The 26,917-nt window shown below is 37.3% G+C and overlaps 1 protein-coding gene across 4 annotated transcripts in view; it reads left to right on the forward strand.

Annotated features, from left to right (window-relative positions):
• LMBRD1 (LMBR1 domain containing 1) overlaps positions 1-26,102 on the forward strand; it is a 68,857-nt gene extending 42,755 nt beyond the window's left edge. For 2 of the 4 annotated variants that reach the window (XM_062572863.1, XM_062572865.1), the window contains exons 12-16: positions 566-670; positions 1,920-2,069; positions 9,706-9,787; positions 22,330-22,421; positions 22,574-26,102. In XM_062572863.1, the coding sequence (XP_062428847.1) occupies positions 566-670; positions 1,920-2,069; positions 9,706-9,787; positions 22,330-22,421; positions 22,574-22,693 (549 nt within the window). In that variant the 3' untranslated portion in view covers positions 22,694-26,102. The remainder of the gene's footprint in view (positions 1-565; positions 671-1,919; positions 2,070-9,705; positions 9,788-22,329; positions 22,422-22,573) is intronic. The other 2 variants (XR_009958023.1, XM_062572864.1) reach the window with 2 other exon arrangements.
• The last annotated feature ends 815 nt before the right edge of the window (positions 26,103-26,917 follow it).

Below are 26,917 nucleotides of genomic sequence, written 5' to 3' on the forward strand. Positions count from 1 at the left end.
AAAGCCATGTATGAATTTAGCAGTCAGTCAAGAGTAAGTTAACAAAGATGAGCCTTAGTGCAAGCCAGTGCTCTTCTCTCCCTGTATTGCATTGTCTCTGTGTACATTAGCTTGGTACTATGTATTGCTCATCCTGAGATTTCTGTTTTGTAGCATGCTGAGGGAAGAAGTGTTTAACAGTGTTCAGTCTTACTTGCATAGAAAGCTGTTTTTATTATGTCCAGAAATATTCAAGAATACAATGTCTGTTGTCCTAAAACGATTATATCATTGTGGACTTTGTTAAAACCATTCTCAGAATGGTTTTAACAATTTCTAGACCTAAAATGTATAGTATCTTATTCAAAATTAAGGCAAACTTTAAGTTTGTCTGGAAAAAGCAGTTAACTCTGCTTTTCCTAACTGTTACTAACTCAATTTGCAGCTAACAACAAAATATCTTAAAGATCTTACTACTGTAAGTGTTATCAGTAGAAAGTACTTATTTAGCTTTATTTGGGTGAAGAGCTTGTCTTCTAATTTGTACAATTTATCCTTTTTTACACTGACTGTTTCTCATTTTTAGGTTTTTCCGCTTGACTATATTCTTATTACAACTATTGTTATGTACTTTATCTTCACATCAATGGCTGGAATTCGAAATATGGGTATATGGTTCTTCTGGATAAGGGTAAATATCGCTTAGTGAGTATTATAAGCTGAATTCTTTAGATGTTTTAAACTTTGACTTGAGCATATTTGATGTGGAGCTGCTATTTTACTGTTTCATAAACATTGGGTTGTTGCAAACAAGCATTCAGTCTGTTACATCACATCATAATGTGAGTGTAAGTGTATTGCACTACTTCCACTGTTTTAAAAACTGCTTTTTTTGTGAAGTTATGAAGCTAAAACTAATGCTTCAGTGTGGTTAAGCACTGTCAGCTGACTCCTTTCCCAAGTGTTAAGTCATGTGGCACTTGGCTTCTGACTCTTCTAAGCAGCAGTATCTGATTCTAATGTATACTGGAAGCATTTTAATGGATTTGATCAAAATTAGTCTGAAATGTGCATGCAGTAATATCAGACTTAGGTGGGAAGCAAACGTATCTATCTAGAAAAGTACAGTGATGGTATGAGTTAGAAATAAAACACCAAAATTAATTGATATCAAATATTACTATATTTGAAAAAGACTTCATATTCAGTGTCATTCATGCCTATGATGCTTCATTCAGTATTTTTCTTTGCTCGTTTTCCCTTTACTGCTGTCACTCAAATTGTGATGTCCCAGCACTGCCAGGACAAGGTCACTGTTCACAATGAGTTTTTAAAAAAACACACCTGGTTTTGAAGAGCTAGGCAGCTCTTTCCCTTCAGCTGATGATCTTTCTCCCCAGTGTAGTACTGAGTGTTGCAGAATTACAGAGGAGCTGTTATCTACAGGTAACAGCAGGGGATTATATTGTTCCCTATGGTATAAGGTGGAAAAGATGCCACCACTGGATGCACAAGTTTCTTAGTGCCTGGGAATACTATATCAATTATCTCCTCTGCTTCTAAGTTTGATTAGAGGGCTAGGGGTAGATAGCAACTCACTTGATCACTTGTATCAAACTGCTTTGATTTGTCAACAGTATTTAAATCTTGCTGTTAAACACTTTCTAGGAAGCCTGCTGATTTTTTTATTAATATTCTTGGTCATTGATACAAACAATTATAATTTTGGTTAAATAGCTGTGCTCTAAAATGTGGGTAAATATAGCTGTAAACTACTTCGACTCATTGGAATTGAGTTGCCAGAGGACAACTCAGCTTTAAATCCAGTGACAGAAGTGGGAGGCTGCTGCTCCTTGGATTAAAGAGAAATTATAAGTATCTTTGGCATCTAGAATCTAGAGTTTTCATCATGTTAATATTTGTATGTTTTCTTGTTTTAGCTTTATAAAATCAGACGAGGAAAAACTCGACCTCAAGCACTCTTATTTCTCTGTATGATACTTCTATTGATAGTTCTTCATACAAGTTACATGATCTACAGTCTTGCCCCTCAGTATGTAATGTATGGAAGCCAAAAGTACCTGGTACAGGTGAGATTTGACATACTTTTAAATCAAAAAGTAACTTGACCTTCTGATTTTTGATGTAATTTGAAAATGTTTACAGTAACTTTTAAAGCTAGGTCCAAGTGTCAGCAGCTTGAAGACTTGCGGTCATCTTTTTAGCTCTTGATAGGTCTTCTGGTAATGTATAAGCCAGAAATTAGCTGTATCTAATTGTATCTAAAGCAATTTAATTTCTAGGTCATCTTTAGACAATGTAAACCTAGCTATTGCTTTACTCATTTTGATAAAACAGCAGCTAGCATCTTAGATTTTACACTTGTACTAGTACATTTATGTTGCTGAACAATTGCAGTGAGGATTAGGTTTTTTGGAAGTGTCTACAGACCAGAAATAACATGTTGCTGCTCTTAAGTTGATACCTTTACTTGGTATAGCAGAACAAATAATGGTTGAAACAGTTAACTATTTGCTGATTAATACCACTTCAAACTTTTTGGACTGCATCTAATTTCAGTAAACTTACTCCAGTTCTTGCTAGTCTTTTAAAAATCTTACAGAATTAACCAGTTGAATATCTTTGCTGCTTTTGTTCATTATTTCACTTTTGAAATAGTGAAAGAAACTATTGAGTTTCTTGTTTCTGTGGTCTCTCCTGTGCTTGAAGACTTTAAGCTCTTGTATTTAACCTTAGTGAGTGAAGGCTGGGTACCTAAGGGAAAGGCTGCTGTGTAATGCATGCCCATGACCAAAAACATCTTGAGGGTTTTATAGACAGCTGCTTACCCATTCTACAGGAGCAGAAGTTAGATCTGTTTTTAAATATATGCAACTAGCAATCACGAGCTAGTTGCTCATTCAGGCATAATGCTGTCTAGATCTTAGTGTATTGTTCTGTCTTTTGTGACACTTGAGCACAACACAATTGAACTAAACTGGCTGGAATTTGAACAGGGCTATGAATAACAGTAAACTGCTTGAGCATTTGGAATATTTGTTAGACTTCCAAAAGACTACCCTTTGGGAGAAGAATGCCCTTTTTTCAGAAAGGACTTCACTAGCCAAAAATATATAGTAAAATGTGTAATTAATCACTGAGTTTCTCTGGTTAAAAGTAATTGCAGAAACTTTTAAGAAGAGTATAAAGAACTGAAGTTCTGTTTAGTATTCTAGAGAAACAATCTGCTCAGCTTGATTAATGTGCTGAGTGGATGTGGTAGAACTGTCATTGCAGGAAGTGAAACATTCAATAAATGCTACTTTTGCTGTCACTACATCCAAATAATCTGAGGCAATTCATGTTAGCTAGACCAGGACTGTTAGCTTTATTTAATTCTTTGACCATAGGGCTATTCCAAGCATATCTATCTCCAGTTAATCAAGAATATTTCCAATTATTTCTGTAGGGAACTTCAAAATTCTCTTGGGTATAGTGCCTTTACCAGTTGAGGCTCTATATGGGGTTTTGGTGAACTTGCAAGTCATGAGCTGCTGAGGAACTTCTGGTTTAATTTCTTAAGACAACTTTTTTAACATCTACAGAAAAGCCATCACAAGTTTCTTTAGTCTTTCACAAATGCAAAGAATTCTGTCCATGTCAAACTTCTCAGGCTTGTATCAGAAAGTACTCTACTCAGACTTGGTATTTCTGCTTAGGCCAGATATTCTCTTTGCCTAGAAGAAAGACTGCTGTTAGATGATGCTTGACACAAAGAGCAAGTAAGGCTTGATTGGCCTAGACAATAATACAAGGTCAGCACTTGCTGCTGGTGGCCCTGATAGCTCTCCAGTTGGAAACCAAAGCAATAGCACAGTCACTTTCCTTCCACAGCCTTTAGCTAGGTATTTCAGTGGAATAGAAGTGAGCTGTCTAATTGTCATCAGAAGGAATCCAAAATAATCCCTTAGAGCTGGATATGGAGTTTCATATGTTCTTGTTCGTGAACATATATGGCAATAAACTATGTAAAAGGCTGCAACCTAAACTTGTATATGATTGTTCTTTCCTTCAAAGTGCAAATGTACTTCCAAGAGCTGATATACTGAGTCACTATGTTCTTATTTTTTGCCTCCAACTTGCCCTTGGAATCTTACTTTCAGCTTTGGGCTGAATGTGACAATAATAAACATTAGGGTTTTTTAAAAAATTGAATGTTTATGCAGCAGAGACTTGAGTGCTCTGCTGCCTAATGACCACTAAATGATTTTGAGGAGTGATTTTGTAGCTGCATCTCTGCTGTCACTTTTGCTGCTTTTCTACTCCTGATTGGTGTGCCCGTCAGAGTTTCAGCTTGAGTTCCATGCCATGGCTTCCTTGCTGTTTCTGTTCTTGCTGACTTCTCTATGGGAAAGATAGAGTATTTTCCTATGGCCTAAACTCCTTTGCCAAGTCAGACAAGTGGAGTTGAAACAAGTCTCCTATAGCTCTCCAAGCCGTTGGAGTTGTAGAGAAAAGAGCAACACAGGTAAAAATAATTCAAAGACTTCTGCTAGGATAGGAAAAGCAGGAACTTCTTTGCTAACATGTTAGCAATCCTCGTGAGGAAAGTAGCCATCCTTGTGAGGAAAGCTGTGAAGTAAGAATGATGGAGGAAGGAGATGGCCTGCAGTCAAGTGAGGAAATGATGAAATGTAATGGAAAGCAGAGCACTGGGAGGTCAGATGAGACTTCAAACAAAACAGGGCAGAAGGGAGGGCTGCCTCAAATGACTGCAAATAAGGAAGAGCTGGGAGGACGGCATTATGGGTAAGCACTCACACTTTTGTGGGAAATCACAGCTGGGTGCCTCTCTGAAGTTTCTGTCCACAGATATGCACAGCATGAAGAACAAACAAGGAACTAGAAGTCTGTGCAGTTACAGGGCTGTAATCTCATTTGGGATCCCAGATGTGATGAGAACTTGTATAGCTGGAGTGCTGCCCTGGATAAATAAAACCTCTATAGTAAGGATAGGTGATGATGATGAGGGGGAATTTCTTTTATATGAGAGGGTAGCAGGTGTACATGGAACTTTGTCTAATGACAGATTGAGTCAACTAAAATCCTGTGATTTAGAATTAGAGGGCAGACCAACGTGGCTGTTAATGTGAGCGTCTGTTCTAGATGGCCTGACCAGGCAGTAGATGATGCCTTCAGGTGACTGAAGCCTTATGCTTACAGGCCATGGTCCTCATGGGGGAATTGAACTACCCTGATACCTGCTGAAAGGGCAACAGTGAGTCACAAGCAATCCAGGAGATTTTTGGAGTATGCTAATGACAATTGCCTGATGTATGTGATCAGTAAACTGAGAAGAGATGCTCTGATGGACCTGATCCTTAGAACAAGGAAGAATTGGTTGAGGGTGGAAAGATTAAGGGCAGCCTTGGCTGCAATAACCATGAGGTGGAGTTCAGGGTACTGAGAGGAGAGAAAGTATAGCAGGATCATAACCCTGGGCTTCAGGAGAACAGACTTTGGCCTGTTCAGGGATCTGCTTAGAAGAATCCCATGGGGATATGATCCTGGAGAAAAGAGGGGTCTGGGACAGCAGGGTTTGTTTGATTGCTTCAAGGATCAGCTCCATCCTAATGAGCAGAAAAAATAGTAAAGGCAGCAGGAGGCCTGCACTGGATGAACAAGGAGCTATTGACAGTGTGGATATAAAAAGAAAGCAAATTCCATCTGGATTTGAAATGGGTGGGGGAAGTGAAAAGCAATGAAAGGCTTCTACGGGCATGTCAGTAGCAAAAGGGAGAGTAGTGAAATGGGGGCCTACTGCTGAGTGGACCAAGGAACATAAGGTGACAAGGGACACAGTCAAAGTATTGATTGTTGCCTTTGCCTTGGTCTTTACTGATAAGATTTGCTCTTCAGGAATCCTAGGCTCCTGATGAGAAGTCTGGATCAATACAGACTTACCCTCAGGGGAACAGCAACAGGTTATGGAACACTTAAACTGGACATGCAGATTGGACCTCATGGGATGTGCCTATGAGTGCTGAGGGAGCTTGCTGATACAAGGCTGCTTTCAGCCTTTGAAAGGTCGTGAGGAGGTTGCTGACGACTGTAAAAAAGCAAGTGTTACTCCTTATCTCCAAGAGAATAAGCATCCAGAATTTACAGGCTGATCATCCTTACCTTGCTCCCTGGTAAGGTCATAGAGCAAATTCTGGAAGCAATTTTGGAACCTGTGAAGCACAAGATTGAGGGGAGTTGGCATGATTTATGAAAGGGAAGGGAAATCATACCTGACCATTTTGATGGCTTTGTATGATCAGGTGACTAGCTTGGTTGAGCAGTGGATATTTATCTTGACACTAGCAAGGCTTTTGATATTGTCTCTTCCAGACTGAAGTATGAACTAAAGTGAACAGTGAGCAGGATTGGAAAATGACTGAACTGCTGGGTTGTAATTAGTGATACAAAGTCAGCTAGAGGCAAGTAATTAGTGGTGTATTCCAGGGGTTTAAGATCATCTTTAATCTAGATGAGACCAAGTCTGCAGATAATAAGAGGAGTTTGATGGGTTTGCTACACTATGATAGTGCTACCATTCAGAGGAAGCTCAGTACTGCTGGAGAAATGGGCTAATGGGAACTTCATGATGCTCAACAAAAGGCAAATGCCAGGTCCTAGCCCTATGTCCCAGTACCTACTCTAGCTGTCTGACTGGGAAACAGCTTTGCAGAAGAGGCCCTGAGGGGAACCAAGTGGACCATAAGTCAGCAGTGTGCACTTCAGGTAAGAAAGGTCAACAACATTCTGGGCTGCTTTAGGAAAACTTACCAGCAGGTTAAGAGATGTGATCCTTCCCTTCTAGTTAGTACTGGTGAGAACTCTGGTTCTGTGCTCCTCAGTGCAAGATGTGGGTGTACTGGAGTGAATACAGCAAAGGGTCACCAGGATAACTAAGGGCTTGGAGCTTATCTTAATGCAGACAGGCTGAGAGAGCTGGCATTGTTTAGCCTATAGAGGAAAAAAGCTGAGAGGATGGGCAATTTTATCAATGTTTATAAATACCTGATGGAAGAGTTCAAAGTTTAAAGAAGGTGATGCTACTTAGTGGTAGCCAGTAATGCCCAATGGCAATGAATCACAGAATGACAGAGGTTGGAAGGGACCTCTGGAGATCATCTAGTCCAACCCCCCTGCTCAAGCAGGGTCACCCGGAGTGTGTCAGACAGGGTTGCATCCAGGTGGATTTTGAACATCTCCAGAGAAGGAGATTTCACAGCCTCTCTGGGGAACCTGTGCCAGGGCTCTATCACTATCAGTAAAATTCTTTCTCGTATTCAGGTGGAACTTACTGTAGTTTAGTTTGTACCTGTTGCTTCTTGTCCTGTTGCTGGGCACAACTGAAAAGTCTCGCCCCATCCCCTTGACATCCTCCCTTCAGGTACTTATACACATTGACAAGATCCCCTATGTCTTTTCTCCAGGCTGAAGAGGCCCAGCTCTCACAGCTGTTCATCATAGGGCAGGTGCTCCAGCCCTCTGATCATCCTCATAGCTGTATGCTGGACTGTCTCCAGTAGCTCCATGTCTCTGTTGTAGTGGGGAGCCCAGAACTGGACATAGTACTTGAGATGAGACCCCCCCCCAAGGGCTGAGTAGAGGGGCAGGATGACCTCCCTTGACCTGCTGGCAACACTCTTCCCAATGCACCCAAGGATCCCATTGGCCTTCTTGGCTATAAGGGCACATTAGTAGCTCATGGTCAATTTGTCCAATAGACATAAGCTAAAATAGAAAAATATTTAATTGTAAAACTGTTATGAGGATTAAATGCTGGGCAGGTATCCTAGAGAAGGTGGTGGAATCTTAATTTGCCAGCTTTCAGACCCACTTAATTACCTTGACTTTTTCCTTTTTTTGCTATGAGTATAAACAAACTCCTGCTTAATTCACTTTTACATAAACAGTCCCAGTCTCTTTCAGTCCTTCCATTATGTGAGTTTCCTTGGCAACTTGTACAACCCGCATAATTTTTGGAATATTTCCATGTCTCATAGTAAACAAAAAATAAGATACTTTCAAGTTCTTCGAACTCAATGTGAGTAGCAATGAGGAACACTGGTACAGGGTTAGTGAGACTACTGTTCCTCTTACCATGGCAAATGCAATTACTGTTTTTAAACACTTTATGGTATTATCCTTTATAATATTTTATGCCTATTTTGCAATTTTTTCATGTCTTATACAAAGATGCAAAATTATCAATGCACCTATAAGGTTTTGCTTGTGTAAGAAAAAGGATTGCTAGAGGAGGAGAGGCCTGTTTTATGACCTCAAGGTAGAGTCCAATGCCTTGAACTTGTAGAAAACAGTTGAATTTGTATATATGAGGAGTCTAAATCAAGTGTTCATGGACAATGAGAATATTAGACTAGGAAAAAGCATGGGAATCATAAGAGAAACTTGCAGTTCTGGCTATTCATGTTTTACTTTAAGTTTATCATGTCTTAAAGCAAAATGTGAAATGATGAAGGTGAAACTTCAGGATGGTAAGAGTCTGATTGTTATTCTGTATTCTTTGCATTCTCATACCATATTACTGTTCTACTCAGAAGCACTGAGCAGTATAAGCTGTAGTGGTGACAGCCAGCTGAAGTAATCTGATGCAACACTGTGATAAATGTACACTTTCACTGATTGAAATTTCTTCTGTTCTTATTCTGTTGCTTCTATCTACATATTGTTTTTTTTTTTTTACTACTTTGTTTCTGCTTTGGTTCCTGATTTCTCTGTCCTCTCATAATTGGTTTCTTCTGATGCTACAATGGTCTGTACTTTCATGTATTTGTATGAAGTGCAAGTTAGCTGCTTATTCAAACTGGTTCTTTTGAGGATAGGTTTAGTTCTTAAATTCAGCTTTAATTCTGAAGGTTCTAAACATTCAGTAAACTTTGAGTTAACTTATCAGACAGTTCTTAAGTACTAGTTTGTGGGTTTTAAGGACTTTTCTTCAGACTGCAGGAGAAAAGGGAGAAAAGCCCTTACTAATTCTTCAGGAGGGCTTCCCATTTAGGAAATCGTAAGTACAGCAGAGAAGAACCTGGAAGTGAGTTAGTATAAGCAGATATCAATGCAGCACAAAGGGTTTGTGTTCAACAATGCTAAAATTAATGATTCAAAAGCAAATCTGGAAAGTAAAAACTTCACGTAACCTCTAAAATGGCCAGTTTTTCAAAGGTATAAAACACTATCCAACATACTTAAATAGGCAGTGTAGAGGGAGACAAGTTACTGAAGTAAACTGTTGAGGACCTAAACATTCCCATTCAAGTATTCCAAACTTTTCTGGCTTTTAGACTAGGAAGATGCTGCATTCACAGTTTTATTATGCAAGTCTAATGTGTTGGCCTCATCACTAAAGATGAATTCCGAATTCTTGTGTAAAGTTAAGACTCAGTTTTGGAAATGAAGTTTTTGTCTTGAGTGAATTTTGAAAAACAAGCTGTTTTTTTAGATGAACACTTAAATATTTGTGTTATATCACTCTTAAGTGAGCATGATTGCATGTATACTGTTCAAGAACAATCTTAGCCTTCTGCATATTGTAAGAGACTTGCAGCTTTGTTTTATAAAACAACTTAGTGAAAGATGTTTTGGGAACCATCACTGTGTATAGATGAATACTGCTTGTAGACTAATGTATTAATCAGGCTTTTATTTATAAAGCAGAGCAATAAGACAATTGATGGCCAATCAAGGAATGTGACAACATTTATATCAAAAGAATGTGATGCAGATGCGCCTGAAGGTAAGATGCATTTTTTTTTCTTGTTATAACATCCCCTATATACATGCTCTGCTATAGTAAGCTGCTCGATATTTTAATGGTTTGAGGCATTTGATCTAGTCTAATATTAAGGCTTATTGTGACTAATTTCAGAAAACAAACTTTACCTTGCAACTTGTTTTTTTTTTTTTTTACATACGGTTTCTCCTAAAACAGTTATTCAAAAAAAAAAAAAAAATGCTTTCCAATTAATTAGTTCACAGAATCTTCCATTTACTTTAATATGTATCTAGAAACCCTTAAGGGAAACAAACCCTAGACTTCCAGTGAATAGTTTGGCATCTGAAATGTCACTTTAGTGCATGCCTTCCATACAAATGTACAAGTGTTATGCTGAATTGTGTAACACAGTAGCAAATGCAGATTTCCTTAACTGCACTGAAGTTCAAATCTTAAAAAAAAAATCAAGATGTGAATATAAGCTGTTCCATGAGCACCATTCCAATGAAACTTGACCTTGCAGGCTGCTTTTTAGTAATCTTGTCAATTTTGATTAGTTCTCAGTTTTGAGAGCAAGTACAATACTTCATCTACTGTATTGTTACCTATCACTCTATCCAGCTGCTATCTGGACAGAAGACGTGAATAACTTGGAGCTGTTTGAGTAGTGATTAGTGATTAGCAAGCAGAAGGATGATGTTGACTCTTTCCCTGATATTCCATGTATGCAGGTCTCAACAGACTGGTAGCACTAACTTTCTCTGATCTTTATTGCTCTGTGAAACTGCTGAAACTGAGAATGTGTTTGAAAGCTGTTTAATGTCAGGGCAGGTGGAAGGGCCCAGACCACTTTTGGAAAATACTAATTTAGCATGTTTACATTAGCTTGGTTTCTTAATGAAACCAGGTTCAAACCATCTGAATAACACATGGTGTTGCAATACTGATCCTGTAGCTTACAGTCACCATTAGTTTTATTGATCCCTTTAGTCTTTTGTTTAAGAAATTGATCTCAGGAAAAGATTTGTCCTTCAAAATGAAGAACTGACTGTGTTTCTAAAAATGTAGCAGGTCCTCCATTTTTCTTATTTTGTGGGTGGTATTGAGAAAGGTGGTACGTAAATTTAAGCAACTCTTATTTTTTTATACTAATAGTGATACCTAAATAGCTCTTTGTACCTGGAGTAAACTACCTATTCTTTTAGGCTGTGGTCTGTTTTCTTCAGGGCTACCTGCTCTGTATTTAAGCTTGACTTCAAATTTGCTATGTGGGTTTGTTTTTTATTTCTGATAGCTCACAAAATCTCTTAAGGATTTTCTTCCCCTATCTTTCCTGCATACCAGACTTAAAATGAATCATTCCTCTAGCTTTCTACTTTTGATGGCTGTTCTAAAGACTTCATGCAGTCTGAATTGTTTGATCTTTTGGCATAAAAGTAATAGTTCGATTCATATTCAAGCTGCCATATTTTTGTGGTTAAATACAGATATTCTGTGGCAGAGTTTAAAAGCAAAATCTTTCAAAATTAAATCGCTTTCAGCAGGTTGTAAACAGTTTTGCAGCTTAACTAATTTGCTGGAAGTAGAATATATACAGTGGTATTGATAAGCTTAGCCCATTTAAGGGAAGTGGGGGAGAATATAAATAGTCTGACTTTCTGAGGCTTTGCTGCCTAATTGAAGGAAGTGGGATTAGACTGAGAGACTTCCTAAATTCCACCAGTACCTGATACTGTTTTCTGAGGACTTTGAATATTTTCCTTATGTATCTTTCCCTAATTTGCTTTGAGCAGTGAAAAATACAGCTAATGCTTAAAGCAGTTTTCTGCTGTGCTGTACACAAGAATTGGACTGTGCAAATGATGGCTTTGGTTTGCCATTGTTAACATGCATCCTTACAGTGGAGATGAGCCATGTGCTTTTCTTAATAGGAAAGAGGTGGAGAAGTTTGTGTTGTCCTATACTGGCATAGTGTAAGCAGAAGATAAATGGCTTTTTGTAAAAGGTGAATGTTAATGTGATCAAAAGGCTATGGAGTAGTTGCTAACTACAGATAATCAGGTCTCTAAAGTTTTATAAATGAAGAAGTTTCTTTGAAATACCTCAAATTTTAAAAGAAACACTTAGTAGTGAAAACACTTGATTGTTTGATCCAGTCAGCTTGGATGGGTTATGTTAGAAAGCTAAAATGTAGTACCTGCCATTTTTAATACTTATAATAGAGACTAATAGAAATGGTTGTGGATTCTGGTTTTCTCTGCTTTATGGTCAGCTAGAAGATATTGGCAAGTAGAATTTTCAATTAAACTTCTTAATCATTAAAATAGAAACTAGGCTGTTTAATATCCTTAACAATAGAATATTTTAGGTGCACATGTTTCAGATTTGTCTAAGTTAAACTACAAATGCTTGAGCAACCTTTTAACTTTTGGTGCTAGATTTTATTTAATACTTTCATTCATTTTAGTTCAGTATTTGTTATCTTTGTTTTATAAAACTAACTTTGTTTTGACTGGTACTTTTTTCCTTAAATGTAATACCATGACCCTTTAGTAGATAAGTTGATTGAGTAAGCTTTTATAAGTTTGTCTATTATATTAAATACTCAATTGTATTTTCAGATGGTAGAGTAGTAAAGATTTGATCTGATCTGTTTTAGCAACTAATCTTAGAATAACTTCTATATTTTTGAAACTTTAACCTTCAGTGGGGTATGTTTTGTATACATCAGTTTCAAACTAGTGTTCTGGCTGAAAGACATTTATGGCTTTTGAAGAAACATAAGGTAATTTGTGTTAACAGAGGGGTATCCAGGACTCTTTCATATTCCAGGATTAATTGTGCTGAACTAGAGATCATTTGTCAAGTATATGAATTAGATTCTAAACATAACAGATGTTAGACAACACTAAAATTAACAGCAAACAATCTACAAATATAACAAAGCTAAAAGTATAGTGAAGCTAGAAATGCAGCAGAACTAAAAGGAATAGATATATATCTCTATACAATGAGCTCTACTGGTCAAACCGTGGGTTCATGAGAACTTGATATCAAGTTCAGTACTGAATGTTTGACTCTGGTCAGCCTGATAGAGTAGCTGTAAGTTATTTGAATAGTTGTGATTTAAATCCATTTTGCAGTTCATTGTTTACAGACACTTGTAGAAATATATCAGTCCTATAGCTTTTACTGTCCCTCATGGAGGACTGCTGTTAGCTTCTCTGAATTCTACCCCTCTTGTCTCTTCGGTTAAGTTTTCTTGGAAGGAAAAGGCATACTAAATACTCTGAGCTTTTAAATGGGGTTGAGCAATAAAGCTATTACAACCTTATATACTCGTCTGGAATCAGCATCCTAATTCTACTTGTTGGATTTAAGCTCAGCAGTGAACTGGAATGCTCTGGTGGTGTCAGTACTTTGGAGTTGAGGCTTGTAGTAAGTGCATATCCCTCAATCCTGGGGAGCCACAGTATAAGTGCCTTTTGAGGGGGACAACCAACATGACCTACAAAACAGTCCTTTCAATAGTGATAGTTCTAAGATGGTTCTTGAGCCTCATTTGGCCTCTGTGCAAATAGCAAGACATAACCTTTATAACTGAGAAAAATAATTACATCACCAATATTGGGAGTATTGTCAATGTATGTTTGGAGCTGCTTCTGTTGATCTAATCATATTGGTCTATTGTGGCATAGAGAGCTGATGAATTCATTATGTAACATACTCAGAAGAAACATGCAGAAATCCTTGGCAGCACCCTCTTACTACATACAGTGGATGAAGCTGAATAGATGCATTCACTGTCCAGCTTCAGATAAGCTTGCGAATTCTTGAACTGTTTAGTGTAAACATTCATAGTATGTAATTAAGTTACTGAGCCATTCTATGATTATGCAGTAGTTCCTATACTGCAAAGTAAATACACAGCTATTGAACACCCAAACTGTAACTTTTCTTATAAGATAGTTTTATGACAGATCTTATTTTACTATACTGATTCATGTTAGTTCAACTGTGTTTCCTGACTTTGTCTAGAATTACATTAGACTGTTTGACTTGTAGATATTGTGATATCCAATACCAGATGCAACTTATCTATAACTTGAGTCACTGGAAAAGCAGTGGTTCCTAAATGATAATTTGTCCCAAATACTGTACTTGAAATCTAAGTCATATGTATGATAATACTACCACAACTCTAAATTAGAACTAATCAGCACTTTCAGAGGGAATTTTACTCTGAGGCCAGTTTATCCAAACTGAAATATCTGTTGGAATGTGGCTAACTTCATTTAAAGTATTTATGACAACTCAGATATCTTTCAGTGGGAGCAGGATATGCTTCTGAGTACCTTTGCAGATTAGTAGTTCTTTCTTCCATTTCACTGATAGTAAGTCAGATTCCAATTTCCTTATTAGACCTTGATTTCCAGGCTTCCTGGCTGTATAGCTCCTGCTAATTACTTTCCTTTAACAGGGCTTGATTCCAAAGCCAATGAGCAGCTCTTCTTGAAAAATAGTTTTGGATTGTATCTAGGTTGATTAACCTATGCTTTCGCTTGCTTTCTACAATTTCTCTTTAGTTTGTTCTCATGCTTCCAACTGAAAGTTGGAATGAGACAGCAGACACCTTTTTGTGCTTGTTAGGACTATATTTAAAGCAGTCATAGCTGGAAACTGTTGTTTAACATGTGAGTGATTTGGTATCTATCTGAAACTTCTGTTCTGCACTGTAGTACTTTAAAATGCTGTAAACTTGCAACATCAGTGTTAAAGCTGTCCCTTTAAATAGAGCTGTTATAGCCACATACAGCTGGAAAGTGTTTTCAGGTCTTTGCTAGAAGCAAATGAACCAATTTCAGTAGTATATTTTTCAACATGCTTTTCAGTCTGATAAGGAATCAGTGGTTTAAGTTTGTCAAAGTTAACCTTGAGGCTAGTAGTAAGGTTGTATAATTGCTTAAGCTTTCCAGCTGTTGCTCTTTCAGCTTTTTTGATGCAATTTCTGGAAAGAGTTCACTGAGGGAAAGACAACTGGTATGTGATGTCACGAACTAGAATTGTAAAAGCTTTGAAGAGCAGATTCAGGCAATGAAACTAGAGAAACAGTGACAGAGGCACTGAATTATGAAGTGCAAAGATGGGATCAACAGCTGAATGAGAGCAGTATTAGTTATATATGTGTGTATATATCTCAAAGAATATGGGACATAGGGGGAGCTTAAAGTATGATAAACTAGTTTTAATGAGGGAACTACTGAGTAACAGGCAGTATAAGGGCATGACTCAATTTTTACCTGTCTAATCAACAAGAAAGAGCAATTATTTCAATCCTAGAAAAATACTGCTTTTTCTAAGCTAAGGCAGCTGCCACTGCCACTTCATGAAACTACTTCCAGAGAATCTTATGAAAATGATATGTGAATCTTAAACATATTTCTGTGGAAGCCTGTAGTCCTGGAATGACCTCAACACATTCAAACATACGAATAAAGGTGTTATGTTGCTAAATGACAGGTACTCTACTATTCTATGTGCATGAAAAATTGATTAAATTTTTGGTTAAATATCCCCATTGTATAGCAAAGGTAAGAATAAGATGCTCTCCCAAACTCCTTTACCTCAACTTGAACAAACACATTTCCATTGTATGTTGCTTGCTCTAGCTGTTGTAGTGGTCCTCTGCTGGTCTTGCTCCAGTGCCTCAGTTTTTGTACTGAGGAGGTCGAAAATACAGTATTCCACGTGCACTCTCAAATACAGGTGAGTTGAAAAGGAGGGGAATAATCACTTTCCTGGACCTCTTGGCTGCATTCTTGCTAGTGAAGCCCAGATAGTATGCAGTTTTTTTCAGCTGGAAATGCACATTAGCATATGCTCTACTCTGTCCACTGGCTCACTTTTGCAAAGCTACCTTGAATCCAGTCAATCCCTAGTCTGCGCTGTTACATGGTGTTCTTATCATCCAAGATGTGGGACTTGTCTTCTGTTAACCTCATCAGGACTGTTATTTCAAGGAGTTAGAGAAATGGGCTCTCTAAACAGGAGCTTTACTGTCCAGTGTGCTGGGCCACTGTGCCCCCCCTTCCTGTTTGATCTGTGATTGTGTTATCTCATCCAGTTCATTAATGAAGAGGTGAAACAGTATGGGTCACAGACTCCCAAGGAATCCCAGTGTTTTAAAATTGCATTGTTCATGCATATTTAGCACTTCCCTAACAAACTGCTTCCTTTGGCATGCTTTTGCCAAAGCTTATTGTTTGAGGGATGAGATGGACTGCATAATATGCAAAAAAAAAAAATGAGTTGTTAGTATGTGAAATCATTTCTAGGTTCTAGTGAGACTCCTATATCTGCAAGCAGTCTTTTCCTTAAAAGCGTGCTTAGATGTCACTATGCCTAAATTAGTCATACTTCTGTTAATAGTAAACATAAAGTAGCACAGAATGGTTGAGGTTGGAAGGCACCTCTGGAGATCATCTAGTCCAACCCCCCTGCTCAAGCAGGGTCACCCAGACCATGTTAGGATTGCATCCAGATTGATTTTGAACATCTCCAGAGAAGGAGACTCCACAACCTCTCCGGGCAACCTGTGCCAGTGCTCCGTCACTCTCACAGGGAAGAAATCCCCCCTCACGGTCAGACGGAACTTCCTGTGCTTCAATTTCTGCCCATTGCCTCTTTTCCTGTCACATGGGACAACTGAAAAGAGTTTGTGCCTGTCCCCTTGACACCCTCCCTTCAGATACTTGTACGCATTGACAAGATCCCCCCTCAGTCTTCTCTTCCCCAGGCTGAAGAGGCCCAGCTCTCGCAGCCGTTCCTCATAGGGCAGGTGCTCCAGCCCTCTGATCATCTTCATAGCCCTATGCTGGACTGTCTCCAGTAGCTCCATGTCTCTGTTGTAGTGGGGAGCCCAGAACTGGACATAGTACTCGAGATGAGGCCCCCCCCAAGGGCTGAGTAGAGGGGCAGGATCACCTCCCTCGACCTGCTGGCAACACTCTTCCTAATGCACCCCAGGATCCCATTGGCCTTCTTGGCCACAAGGGCACATTGCTGGCTCATAGTCAACTTGTCCAATATAAGGATGAAATTTTATCAGGTACAATTCATGAATTTTACACTATAGAACTTACCCCTTTAATTTTAAAGGTACTTGTCACTGGGCAGTTTGTAAATGTGTAGCAACCATTGAAATTTTCCATGTCTATAGCATGAATTGGCATACAGTTTACCTATCTCTTATATTGATTTTTGTGTTTATAAATTTTTTAATAAAAAGCTATGTATTAATGTAGATACTCATGAGTGTAGATACTCATAATGATGTTTCAAATAGATGAGTGACATGAGTGAGTGAATTAAGCACAACTATAATATTTTCTAATACTAGTATTTTTAAAATGCTTGGTAACTGTAGTGCCTTTGATAAGCGGATTCTGGCCCCTCCTTTTAGTTTTGTGGACTCTTTTCACATTGCCTAAACAAATATGTGGGAGTTAACTATTCTTACTACTTTTGAAACATCAAGCTTTTCCACAGTCCTCAGCTCTTTAGTTAGTTATATGTTTCAAAGTGAGTGCTTATTCAGGTGAAAATGCTCTACTGATTTTGAAAAGGAAAAGTTAAAGCTGACTTTTCTACTACAGTGGGAACTGATCAAAAAGAAATGAGACTTAAATTTTTGAAAAAATACATAGTTATGATGAAGTATGGAAAAATTGTTTTAAATTATTGCTTTATGAAGGGGAAACAGTTTTATGTTTAGTTTGTCTTCCTTAAGTAACAAGCTAATTCAGTTCTTGGAAGAAGACTTTGGTTAAGACTACCAGTAAACTGAGCCTCATGTAAAGTCAACCAATCAACATAGTGCTGACCAAGTGATAATATACTCTATTCTTCAAGTAGTGACAATTCATATATCAATCTTGGTAACTTTCAATGTGATTTTTACTCTAAATGATCAAGATATTATTAAAGGAATATTTTTAACTATCATTCTGGATAAAAGTTACATTTAATTCAGGATTTTATTATAATTTTTGATTTATCTGATATGCAGCAGAATTTAAAGGAAAAACACCATGTTACATCGTTAGCCTATTTACTAAAGTTTTAGTTCAGAAGGAATAACTAAAATGTCATTAGTTGAACCTATGACACTGAAATATTTTTCACTAAAATAGTTTTTCTCAAGGTCAAACTGTTCCAAAATATTTACTGTCTCTTTAATCTAATTACTGTAGAGAGCCATCTGAAGGTCTCTAACTGTTTAATTCAGGTAAGCAGCTGGAGAGCTGCAGATGGTGTTGACTATCCTATTTCCAATTAGGTCTTCACTTTTTTCCTATTTTATTTGAAACTTTTTCACTTTTGTTTTATGGCTGTGTCATGCTAGGAAATAATGGAATGTTGTGAACAGTATTCTACCCAATTTATTCTTCCTCTTATGTAGCATATGTACTACTGAGTGGTGTGGTGGAGGGGGAGGTGAGGGGGAAATCTCAAAGCGCTATTTCTCTTAGCTCATGTCCTTCTTGACTTTCCAAATTGATTCAGCCAAATGCCTGCTTGTGCTTCCATTCTTATGTTAGGAAGAAACTCTTTTACTACTGAAGCTTTATTTTGCTTTTATCTGCAGAATGTACCTGTTTGCATATCATATGCCTTGTTTAGTGTTTGTGAAAACCCAGAAAATAGTAGGTTTACAGTAGGTTTAACCCTAAGGAACCCTAAAGGAAAATGGAGGGAAGCAAAAAGATCATCTCTAGTTACTGCTTGATTTCCCTCTGGGTTGTGGGGAACCTTTTTGTTCAAGATATCTTGCTATGAGCAAGAGTGAGAAGTATCAGCATATGTATCTCAGTAGAACCTTGTGCTCTACAGCATGGAACAAATATAAGCTGTAAGGGACATCTTCATAGAAGAAATATGTCTGCTTTACTCCTAGCTGTTTGTACAGAAACATAACTGTAATCTACTTTGCTAAGAAGATAAGTCTGGTATGCCAACTATATCTTCATTGGTTTAATTGACTTTGGAATTTGTTCCAAAACTTTTGATTCTGACCTTTGCCAAGTAATTAAAATAGTAAATGCAGCTATATTCATCAGCTCTTTTGACCATATTGTTAGAGAACCTCTCAACCATACCTACATTGGAAAAGTATTAATGGACTACATATTTTTCATGTTAAATTTAAAACATCAGACTTTAAAGCAAACAAGTGTTAGATGCAAACACTTGTGACAGAACAAGTTATTCTCTTATATTAAAAAATCAAGGAGGATTTGTGATGTACAAGAAAATGGAATGAGTCTTTTCAGATTGAATTATGTTTTAACTGTATCTTTAGGAGTTAGAGGTAGAAGGCATGTATCCTGTGGAGTCCTGCAATATTCATTGCTTTATTCGTGTTGCACATTCTTTAGCTGCTTTGCATTTGCTGCCTGGGGTATGTACTTCTCTGGTACTATTCTAATTGTAGTATCTCCTATGTATAAACTTGAACTAAGGTAAATTCACTAACTTAATTTGCTTTTTTAGTGATTAATAAACTTTATGTAGGCTCTTGAGATAATAAAAATGCTGTTTCCTATCAACAATGTTGGAGCTTTACTATAAGATGCATTAACTGTGTATGTGTTAACATATCTGTGGAAGCATAAGCCTAGATAAAAGCATATGCTGACAGAAGTGTTTGCTATAAATAGCTTGAACTTCAGCCATCAGAAGCTTCCTTTTGTCACTTTCATTTATAACCAAAGGACTAAAAGTATAACATTGTTAGATGAAGGCATAAGAAAACATGTGACTTGGCAGTGCTGGCAGAAGCTTGTTATGGGCCTACTATATTCATCCAAAAACAGCCTTGAATTTTAGTAACTTCAGTGTGATAGTAGGTATGCAATAGTACAATAGTAACATTCTGACCTGTAACTCTTGAGGCTTTGGCCACACACCAGTCTAGGGGCTTAGTGTATACATATAATAGTGTGGAATAAGCTATGCAGCGGTAAGTGAGCTAAAAAGAAAAACTTAATTCTGGAAGATGGAAAAGAATAGAACTAGATATTCCAGTTTGATCTGAGACAAGCAACAAACTTAAAAATTAATAAAGATAAGAAACAACTACTGCTGATGATACTAGACAGACTTAATCTCTGGAGCAGATAAGTTAAGAGGATAGCTTTAACAAAGATACTAATTATAAGATAAAACTTTACTTCTTCCATCCCTGCTAAACCCTCAGTCCTGTGCTAAGCTCAAACTACTTCTGTCTGCTTTTTCATGTTCATGTAAGTTAAGAATTCTGATTCATGGGCCTCTACTTTTTAAAGCTGCCTTTCCCTTCTGGTAAGGGTAAGGTCTAGAAGGTCATACATGTAGGGGCTGTGAAAAATATTCTACAACTAATGAATGTTAGTTGGATGTTTTTCTTCATTCTGGTTTAATAGTTGACACTTAGTTTTGAAGACATCTGAAGGAATGAATAAGTATGGGGTTTGAGGCTTCTAGTAGCTCTGCTGAAAAAGTCATGGTGGCTGCTTGAAGATGTTAAGGTTTTGTGTTGGCTGCTCTGTTAAGTTTTATATCTACCTAGCATGTGAAAGTGCTAAAATGCTGACTTTGACCTCTGTTTGTCTGGGTTTACTACCTTACAGTCTGCAGGTTATTAAAGTTGGCAATATTGTCCATATAAACATCTACTCTTGCCTATGTTGCTGTTATACAGTTAACTGATTTTCTTTGGAAGGCAGTGATTGCAAAGGAAGTCTGTCTTGCAGGAGAGAGTACTTTGGCAACTCTGAGTTTTGGCTTCTAAAAAGGCTTTTAGATGCCTGCACTGTGTTTGAGTATATAGCAATGTTTGTATATGTATGTTTATGCAACAAATGAAAATAACAGTTATGCTGCAGAGAGAGATTGCAGTTCAGTTTGTCAGTTTTGTCTTATTCAGATTCTAAACTAGAATCATACCCATGGGAAATTATTTGGAGTTTACATCCTACTGAGCTTCCAATTTATCCATTCAGTTCTAGTTTTCAAAGCTGCTGCTAACTGTCCATTTGTAGTTTAGTTTTTAATACAACCTGGGGAGGCAATTTGAAGGCAGTAGCACAGGTGTAACAAATAGCATGAAAAATGTCATACTGAGTTTGACCTGTGGTCTGTTTGTTGAAATCTGTTAGACACTGGCAATAAGAGATGCTATTTAAGGAGAGTATGTGAGATTGGTCACTGTGTGTCACTCCCCATGTACTTCTGCAGTGTCCCTGGGAATATTAGGGGTGTTACTTCCCTTGTGCAGTCTAAGTATCTGTGGATCTGTTGTTCGTGAATTTGTCTAACTTTTTTCACCTACTGATACTGTTTCTGCAACCCCTCATGCTAACAGTCCAAAAATCAGACTGTTGCATAAAGTAGTACTTAACAGAAGATTGACTTAAAATTAATTTCATCAAATTTAAATAACTGGAAAACAGTTGAATGAAGTTGTTGCTCTATTCAGATACAACTGTTTTAGACCCTCTAGAGATTTGGCTTGGGGGAGGTCATCTTGAGGCAAAGTCATCTTCCTGATAAGAGCTATTACTTTTTTTCCCTGGGAAACAGCTCACTATAATATGTGGTATTGCTCAAGAAGATTGTTGAACATTAGTACTTCTAATGTAGAAGTTCTGTCTTTAAACAAAATATCTGCCCTCAGAACTGTGAGGTTATGCCTGCTACTTAAATGACTAAAAACCTAAACTATGTAGGCAGCCTTTATTTTCCCCTTTTAGGAAAGGGGGATTGTCTGTATAGCTCAAGTGCATGCAGAGAGTACTGACAAAACTGAGGCCAGAACTGGGAAAAAAATAAGCAAATTTTGGTTTACTTGTGTTGTCTAGTCCAAACTGTTTGGATGCCAATTTCTGCTGCAAAATGGGTGTTAGGTCTGGGCTGGAGCTTAGATGAGGAATAGGAGACCACACTGGCATAGGAAAGTTCTGTCTTGCATGTCCTGCTGACTGCCCTTTTACATGATCCCTTGAATGTTGCAGGCTATACAAACTTTTATGTAACCTGTCCAGAGTCTCAGAAATGCCTTAACAGAATTAACATGTCAAAATCTGCAGCTTTGTGCTGGAGGAAAAAGTATGCTGTTTAGATGTAGCAACATTTTATGGTGTTGGGGAATGAGTAAGATTAAATGTATCAGGCTTTTGGAATCGAAAGTATCTTCTACTTACTGTTACAGTACTTCTGAAATGGGAGAGGAGTGTAACAGGGCATCTGTGGTCAGAACAGGTGATAACTGACACTGTAGAAGTTATACCTGATAGTGGTGGGGTTATCTGTGTAACTGCCAGCTTCCAGTGCCATCTGTTCTCACGTTCACTGTTCCATAATCTCTTGTATGCATTTTTGATAATGCAGAGTGCATTTAACTTGAGTGGAATCATTCTTCAAGGCAGAATACTGTCTGAAACTTCAGGATTATCTAATTCCAACTGCAGGATAATTTTCATAGTAATCTTATGTTATATCACTAATACATGTTTTGTTTTCAGATCAGTGTATTGTTACTCGGACATACCTCTTCCTTCATAAATTTTGGTTCTTCAGTGCTGTCTATTATTTTGGGAACTGGGCATTCATTGCAGTAAGTACTTTGATTTAGAAATCACTGAATCAAGTTGAATTATGTACTGTAGTTCGTTGAATCACCTGCATCACAACTACATTCAATTTTACATGTATTGCCTTTGTATGATAATTGAATAACAGTAATGTACTATTGATTTAAATTTGCAGGTCTTTTTAATTGGATTAATTGTATCATGCTGCAAAGGAAAGAAATCAGTCATTGAAGGTGAAGTGGATGAAGATGATTCAGACATGAGTGATGATGAACTGTCTGTTTACTATCGTTAACAGTCTTTTGCCTTTAAAGTTAAGTGTAAGTGTAATTTAAAGTTATGTTGGAAGTCATACCCATGTGGTATCCATGTGGAAATTATGGCCAAATGGGCAGCTGTGCACCTGTAAAAATAGAAGAAATAAGTGTACTCATTTAAAGGGGGTGGAAAAACTGAATATTGTTTGAGTATCACTATCAGAAAGCATTAAAGCTGGTTTTGAATAATATATAGAAAATACTGTTTTATAATTAAATGTATATGTGTAACTTTGTACAGTTTGATAAATTGTTTGCAATTATTTCATGGTTGATGTTGCTTTTCTGTTAGCTTAAGGTTCTTATACAAGTTAGGCGTGAAAGTGTTTGACACTCTTATGCAGACTTGTTTATTAATAAAAACTAGCTGAAGTCTGACAAAACAGCTAGTAAACATTGCTAGAAACACTTGGATGAAACTTTCATTTTCAGAAGGATGCAACTTACAAAGCTTTTACTTTTACTGATGTTCAATTCCCTTATAAAACTATAGTTAAAAAGACACTATCCTTAAAGTATTCCAAAAACATCTATTTGATAAAGTGGTGAGTTCCCAGTATGTAAGGAATAAGTAGCTTCAACACATTTTTTTTTTCTCTGTTTAAGTTACTGTGGAATCTTCTCATAACTGTAGAGTAGCTTCTGCTCTACCAGGACATAATTAGTGTAAATGACAATATTCAGTGTTCTTATTATTTAGTATGGCTAAACTTTGAAGCTGCCAGGTGCCTGGCTTCTCAATAATGGAATAATTGACTTTTATATCTTAGTTTCTCTTTAATGTTGTTTAGTTTGATGTTTTTCTTCCAATATTTAGTGTAAACCAACTTATTTACAAGCCTATGTTTATATAAACACAATTCATAAAGACTCTTCATATTCTTTTCATAAAATGTTAACTACATAGTTAGTGAGCTTTATTTTTTAAGGCTGAAAATGATTGTCTTCAAATGTCCTTTGACAGCCTCCAAAAGAGACAATATTTAAAGAGACAAAAGAGACAGTATTAGTCTAAGTAGTAAGTAGTTAGTCTAAACTTCTGGTGTTGCCTGAGGGGAAAGTATGGTCCATGCAAGCACATGGAAATGTAGTTTAACGTTTTATAAGACTAATTGTTAAACAATTATTGAAGTGTACAGAAATCATTAATATATTATGCCCTGCTCGCCTGTTGGCAAACTCAAAGCTGGCAGTTCCCTGCTCTGTTATCTCAAAACCAGTCTGCCTCTTCCTATATACTTTTAGAAATTTGAAATTTTAATTCTGTTCCAGTATTTCAAGAAGTCAGTTGCGTATCTTGAAGAATTCATGAACACAAGGGATCAAAGTTTAGACTGTATTTACAGGAACAAAAAGGCTTTGTCTTTTGTGTCATCTACTCAATGATCCATATTCGTGACAACCTGACATGATGTTGCATTCTGATCAAAGTTTGAAACATAGTCAAGGTTTGAAGTAGCCAAGCAAGCTTGACCAACAGCAACCGATTAGTTCTCTACTGATGAGACATGGAAAGGGGATGAATATTCAAATGCTGATAGCAAGTAGAGACAAGGTGGTCTGTTTGAACTCTGACTAATATTAACTGAATGATGTTTGAACATGACCACATGCAAATTTACAAAGAAGGAATTATTTATAAGTTTAAATGCTTATGGTGGAACCCGATGTTGAGTGTGTGGAAGCTCCCTGCAGTCTGTATCCAGAGGACATCAAGAAGCCACAGAATACTACTTGAATGCCCTCATTGCAATAGTTCTAATCATTAGCTTAAACTTTAATGTTCTTTTTGTTGGTTTTGTTCATATTTCATATTCAGTTTTAATGCTCAACATTACTTTCCTCTTTTGGCTCTATCATATACAGGGAGTTTGTGTCCCAGGGCATAAGATTGGGCTGTGATACCCAGCTTTGCTGCAGAGTCAAGTCACCTAGTATTGAATTTCCTTCCCACTGGGGGGATCACGGCTTGTCCAGGGAAGATGGGGCAGGATGCTATGTTGGTTTCATGCAATGCAGCTGAGTTGTCAGTCCTGGATGTTGCTGCCTAAGGACCCTGGGCATCCCCAGGCATCTGTTACTATGGTTCTTGCTCATCCTCAAGCTTCTCATTGCTAGGCTCTTCGCACTCCAGCCCTGTCTTTTTTCATCTAGTTTATATGCAGAAGCACAACATGCAATCCACCTCTGAATTAGGAGTTTTGTTCCGTGTCTATTTACTGATTAAAGGATGCAGTAAGTACCCTTCTTGTTTAATCCAGGTATTGCCAAAATTTGCTGGAAGCAGTAAAGGCTGGTTGTAGAGACTTGCTTCTTACTAGCTGCACAATTCAAAGTTCACCTTCAGACATTCTCATGCATAAACAATTAACTGTTGCTTCAGCATTTGCAATCCAAATTTTTTCACCTACTATACATTCACCAAAGTTTCAGCAGTTCAGTGAACACGTGACTACATTTAAAAAGACTTTGTATACACTAATACTTTCAGTGAATATATGTCAGGAATTCATCTTTATCCAGCACTACCTTCATGCAGTTGTCACTGTTTTTAACACAGCTCTAGCTTTAAAATAGATTTGAGGTTTCTGGATGTTTGTTCTGTGCAATGCAGTCCTCAGCTGGATCAGTTCATCCAGTATTGTGTTGTGAAGAAAGCTGTTGCAGTGAAATGCAAGAGAGCCCTGTCTATTAATATACTTTTTGATCAGTACTTACAGCAGCCTTAAACAACTTCTGCCATAATCTGCTTCCTTGTCTCTTGCGCTGTCTTCAGTGTAGTACTTATAAGTAAAGCAATGAATTACTTGATTGACTTTTTCAGAATTATTCCTTCTGTGGTAGCTTTAGTGAACTATATACCAGTCCTACAAATTTGACTGCTAGCTATGAAACAGTACAGTGTTTTTTTTTTTTTTTTTTTGGTGTGTGACCAAACTAACTTTACAGTCATGTTATAACACAGTATTGTGCCTTGTAAGTAAACTTCTAACTCCTTGAATTGAATCTTCAGAAACCACCTTTTTGACTAAGGACACCTAAAATAGCACCAGAGTTGTTTTGCTGTATTTTGAAGATAAGAATTATGTTCCAAACTCACCTCTGTAGTCTGAACTTTAGGAACTTCTGAATAATTGTAGTGCTAGTCAGGCATTTTTTTAAAATATAAGCTATGGTTTCCTAGTCAATTTTTTTACCATGTGGAGGCTTATGAACACTTAAACTATTAAGCTTTAATTCTTAATTCTTACTGACAAATCATCAAAACAAGCTGTTGTCACCAGGAGTGAATTTAAGAGAATTCAGCAGCAACACATGCCAAATGTTTTTTTTTTTTCTTGCAGCCTGTTGTGTAGTCATTTGTTTGTCTGGAGTAACAAATCATTAAATACAGTAAATCCTGTAATAGTCTGTGGGTTTTATTTCTTAGCTGGGAGAGTTGACAGTATGGAGAAGATTTCTTGCTGATTGTCAAACTAGTGAAAAGTGCAAGGAAACACTTAGTACTTTTTATGCATTCCTGTCAAACTTCTGGGGAAAAAAAGCTTCTGGGTGGACTTGATTCTACACTTAAAGGAGTAATTCATTTTTAGGTAGAGTGTAATTGTACTGGAATGACGCCACACAAAATCCATTATGTGTCCAGAGAACAGGACAATGTACACTAAAAACTAATGAACTCTCCAGATGCTAGTGTTCTTGCTAGGGCAAGTTCTGGAGTACTACAATGACCTACAATAAAAACCATGAGAAATGTTACCATCTTATAAAAACTATTATACAGTTGATCCTAAAATACTGATATCTTTTGGCAAGTAAAACTGTTATGATTTGAAATATTTAAGAAAACTGGGAGAGACCTGGTTTCCAGGTAAGTAAGTAGATACTCAATCCCTTATTATGACAGAGCACTGAAAAATGCAGCTCTGTTGGTGGGCAGGGAATGAAGCACTGGTAGTGATTTAATTAAGGAAGAGAGATTCATCCTGTCCTGAAATCAGCTCAAATAATGTGATGTACCCAAGTCAGCATTCTTTTGGCTGTTAAGCTGAAGATTTTGGCTTGTATTAGTAACAAGTTGGGTTTTTTTGTTTGTTTGTGTTTTTTTTTTTATATATAGTAGAACTTATATTCTCTTGCAATGCTCTGCAAAGAAGCTTTCCTGTGGATAAAGCAAAGCAAATTTCCCCCTCTTCCCTGAC

The sequence above is a fragment of the Rhea pennata genome, chromosome 3 (genome assembly GCF_028389875.1).
Source record: "Rhea pennata isolate bPtePen1 chromosome 3, bPtePen1.pri, whole genome shotgun sequence".
Lineage (NCBI taxonomy): Eukaryota > Metazoa > Chordata > Aves > Rheiformes > Rheidae > Rhea > Rhea pennata.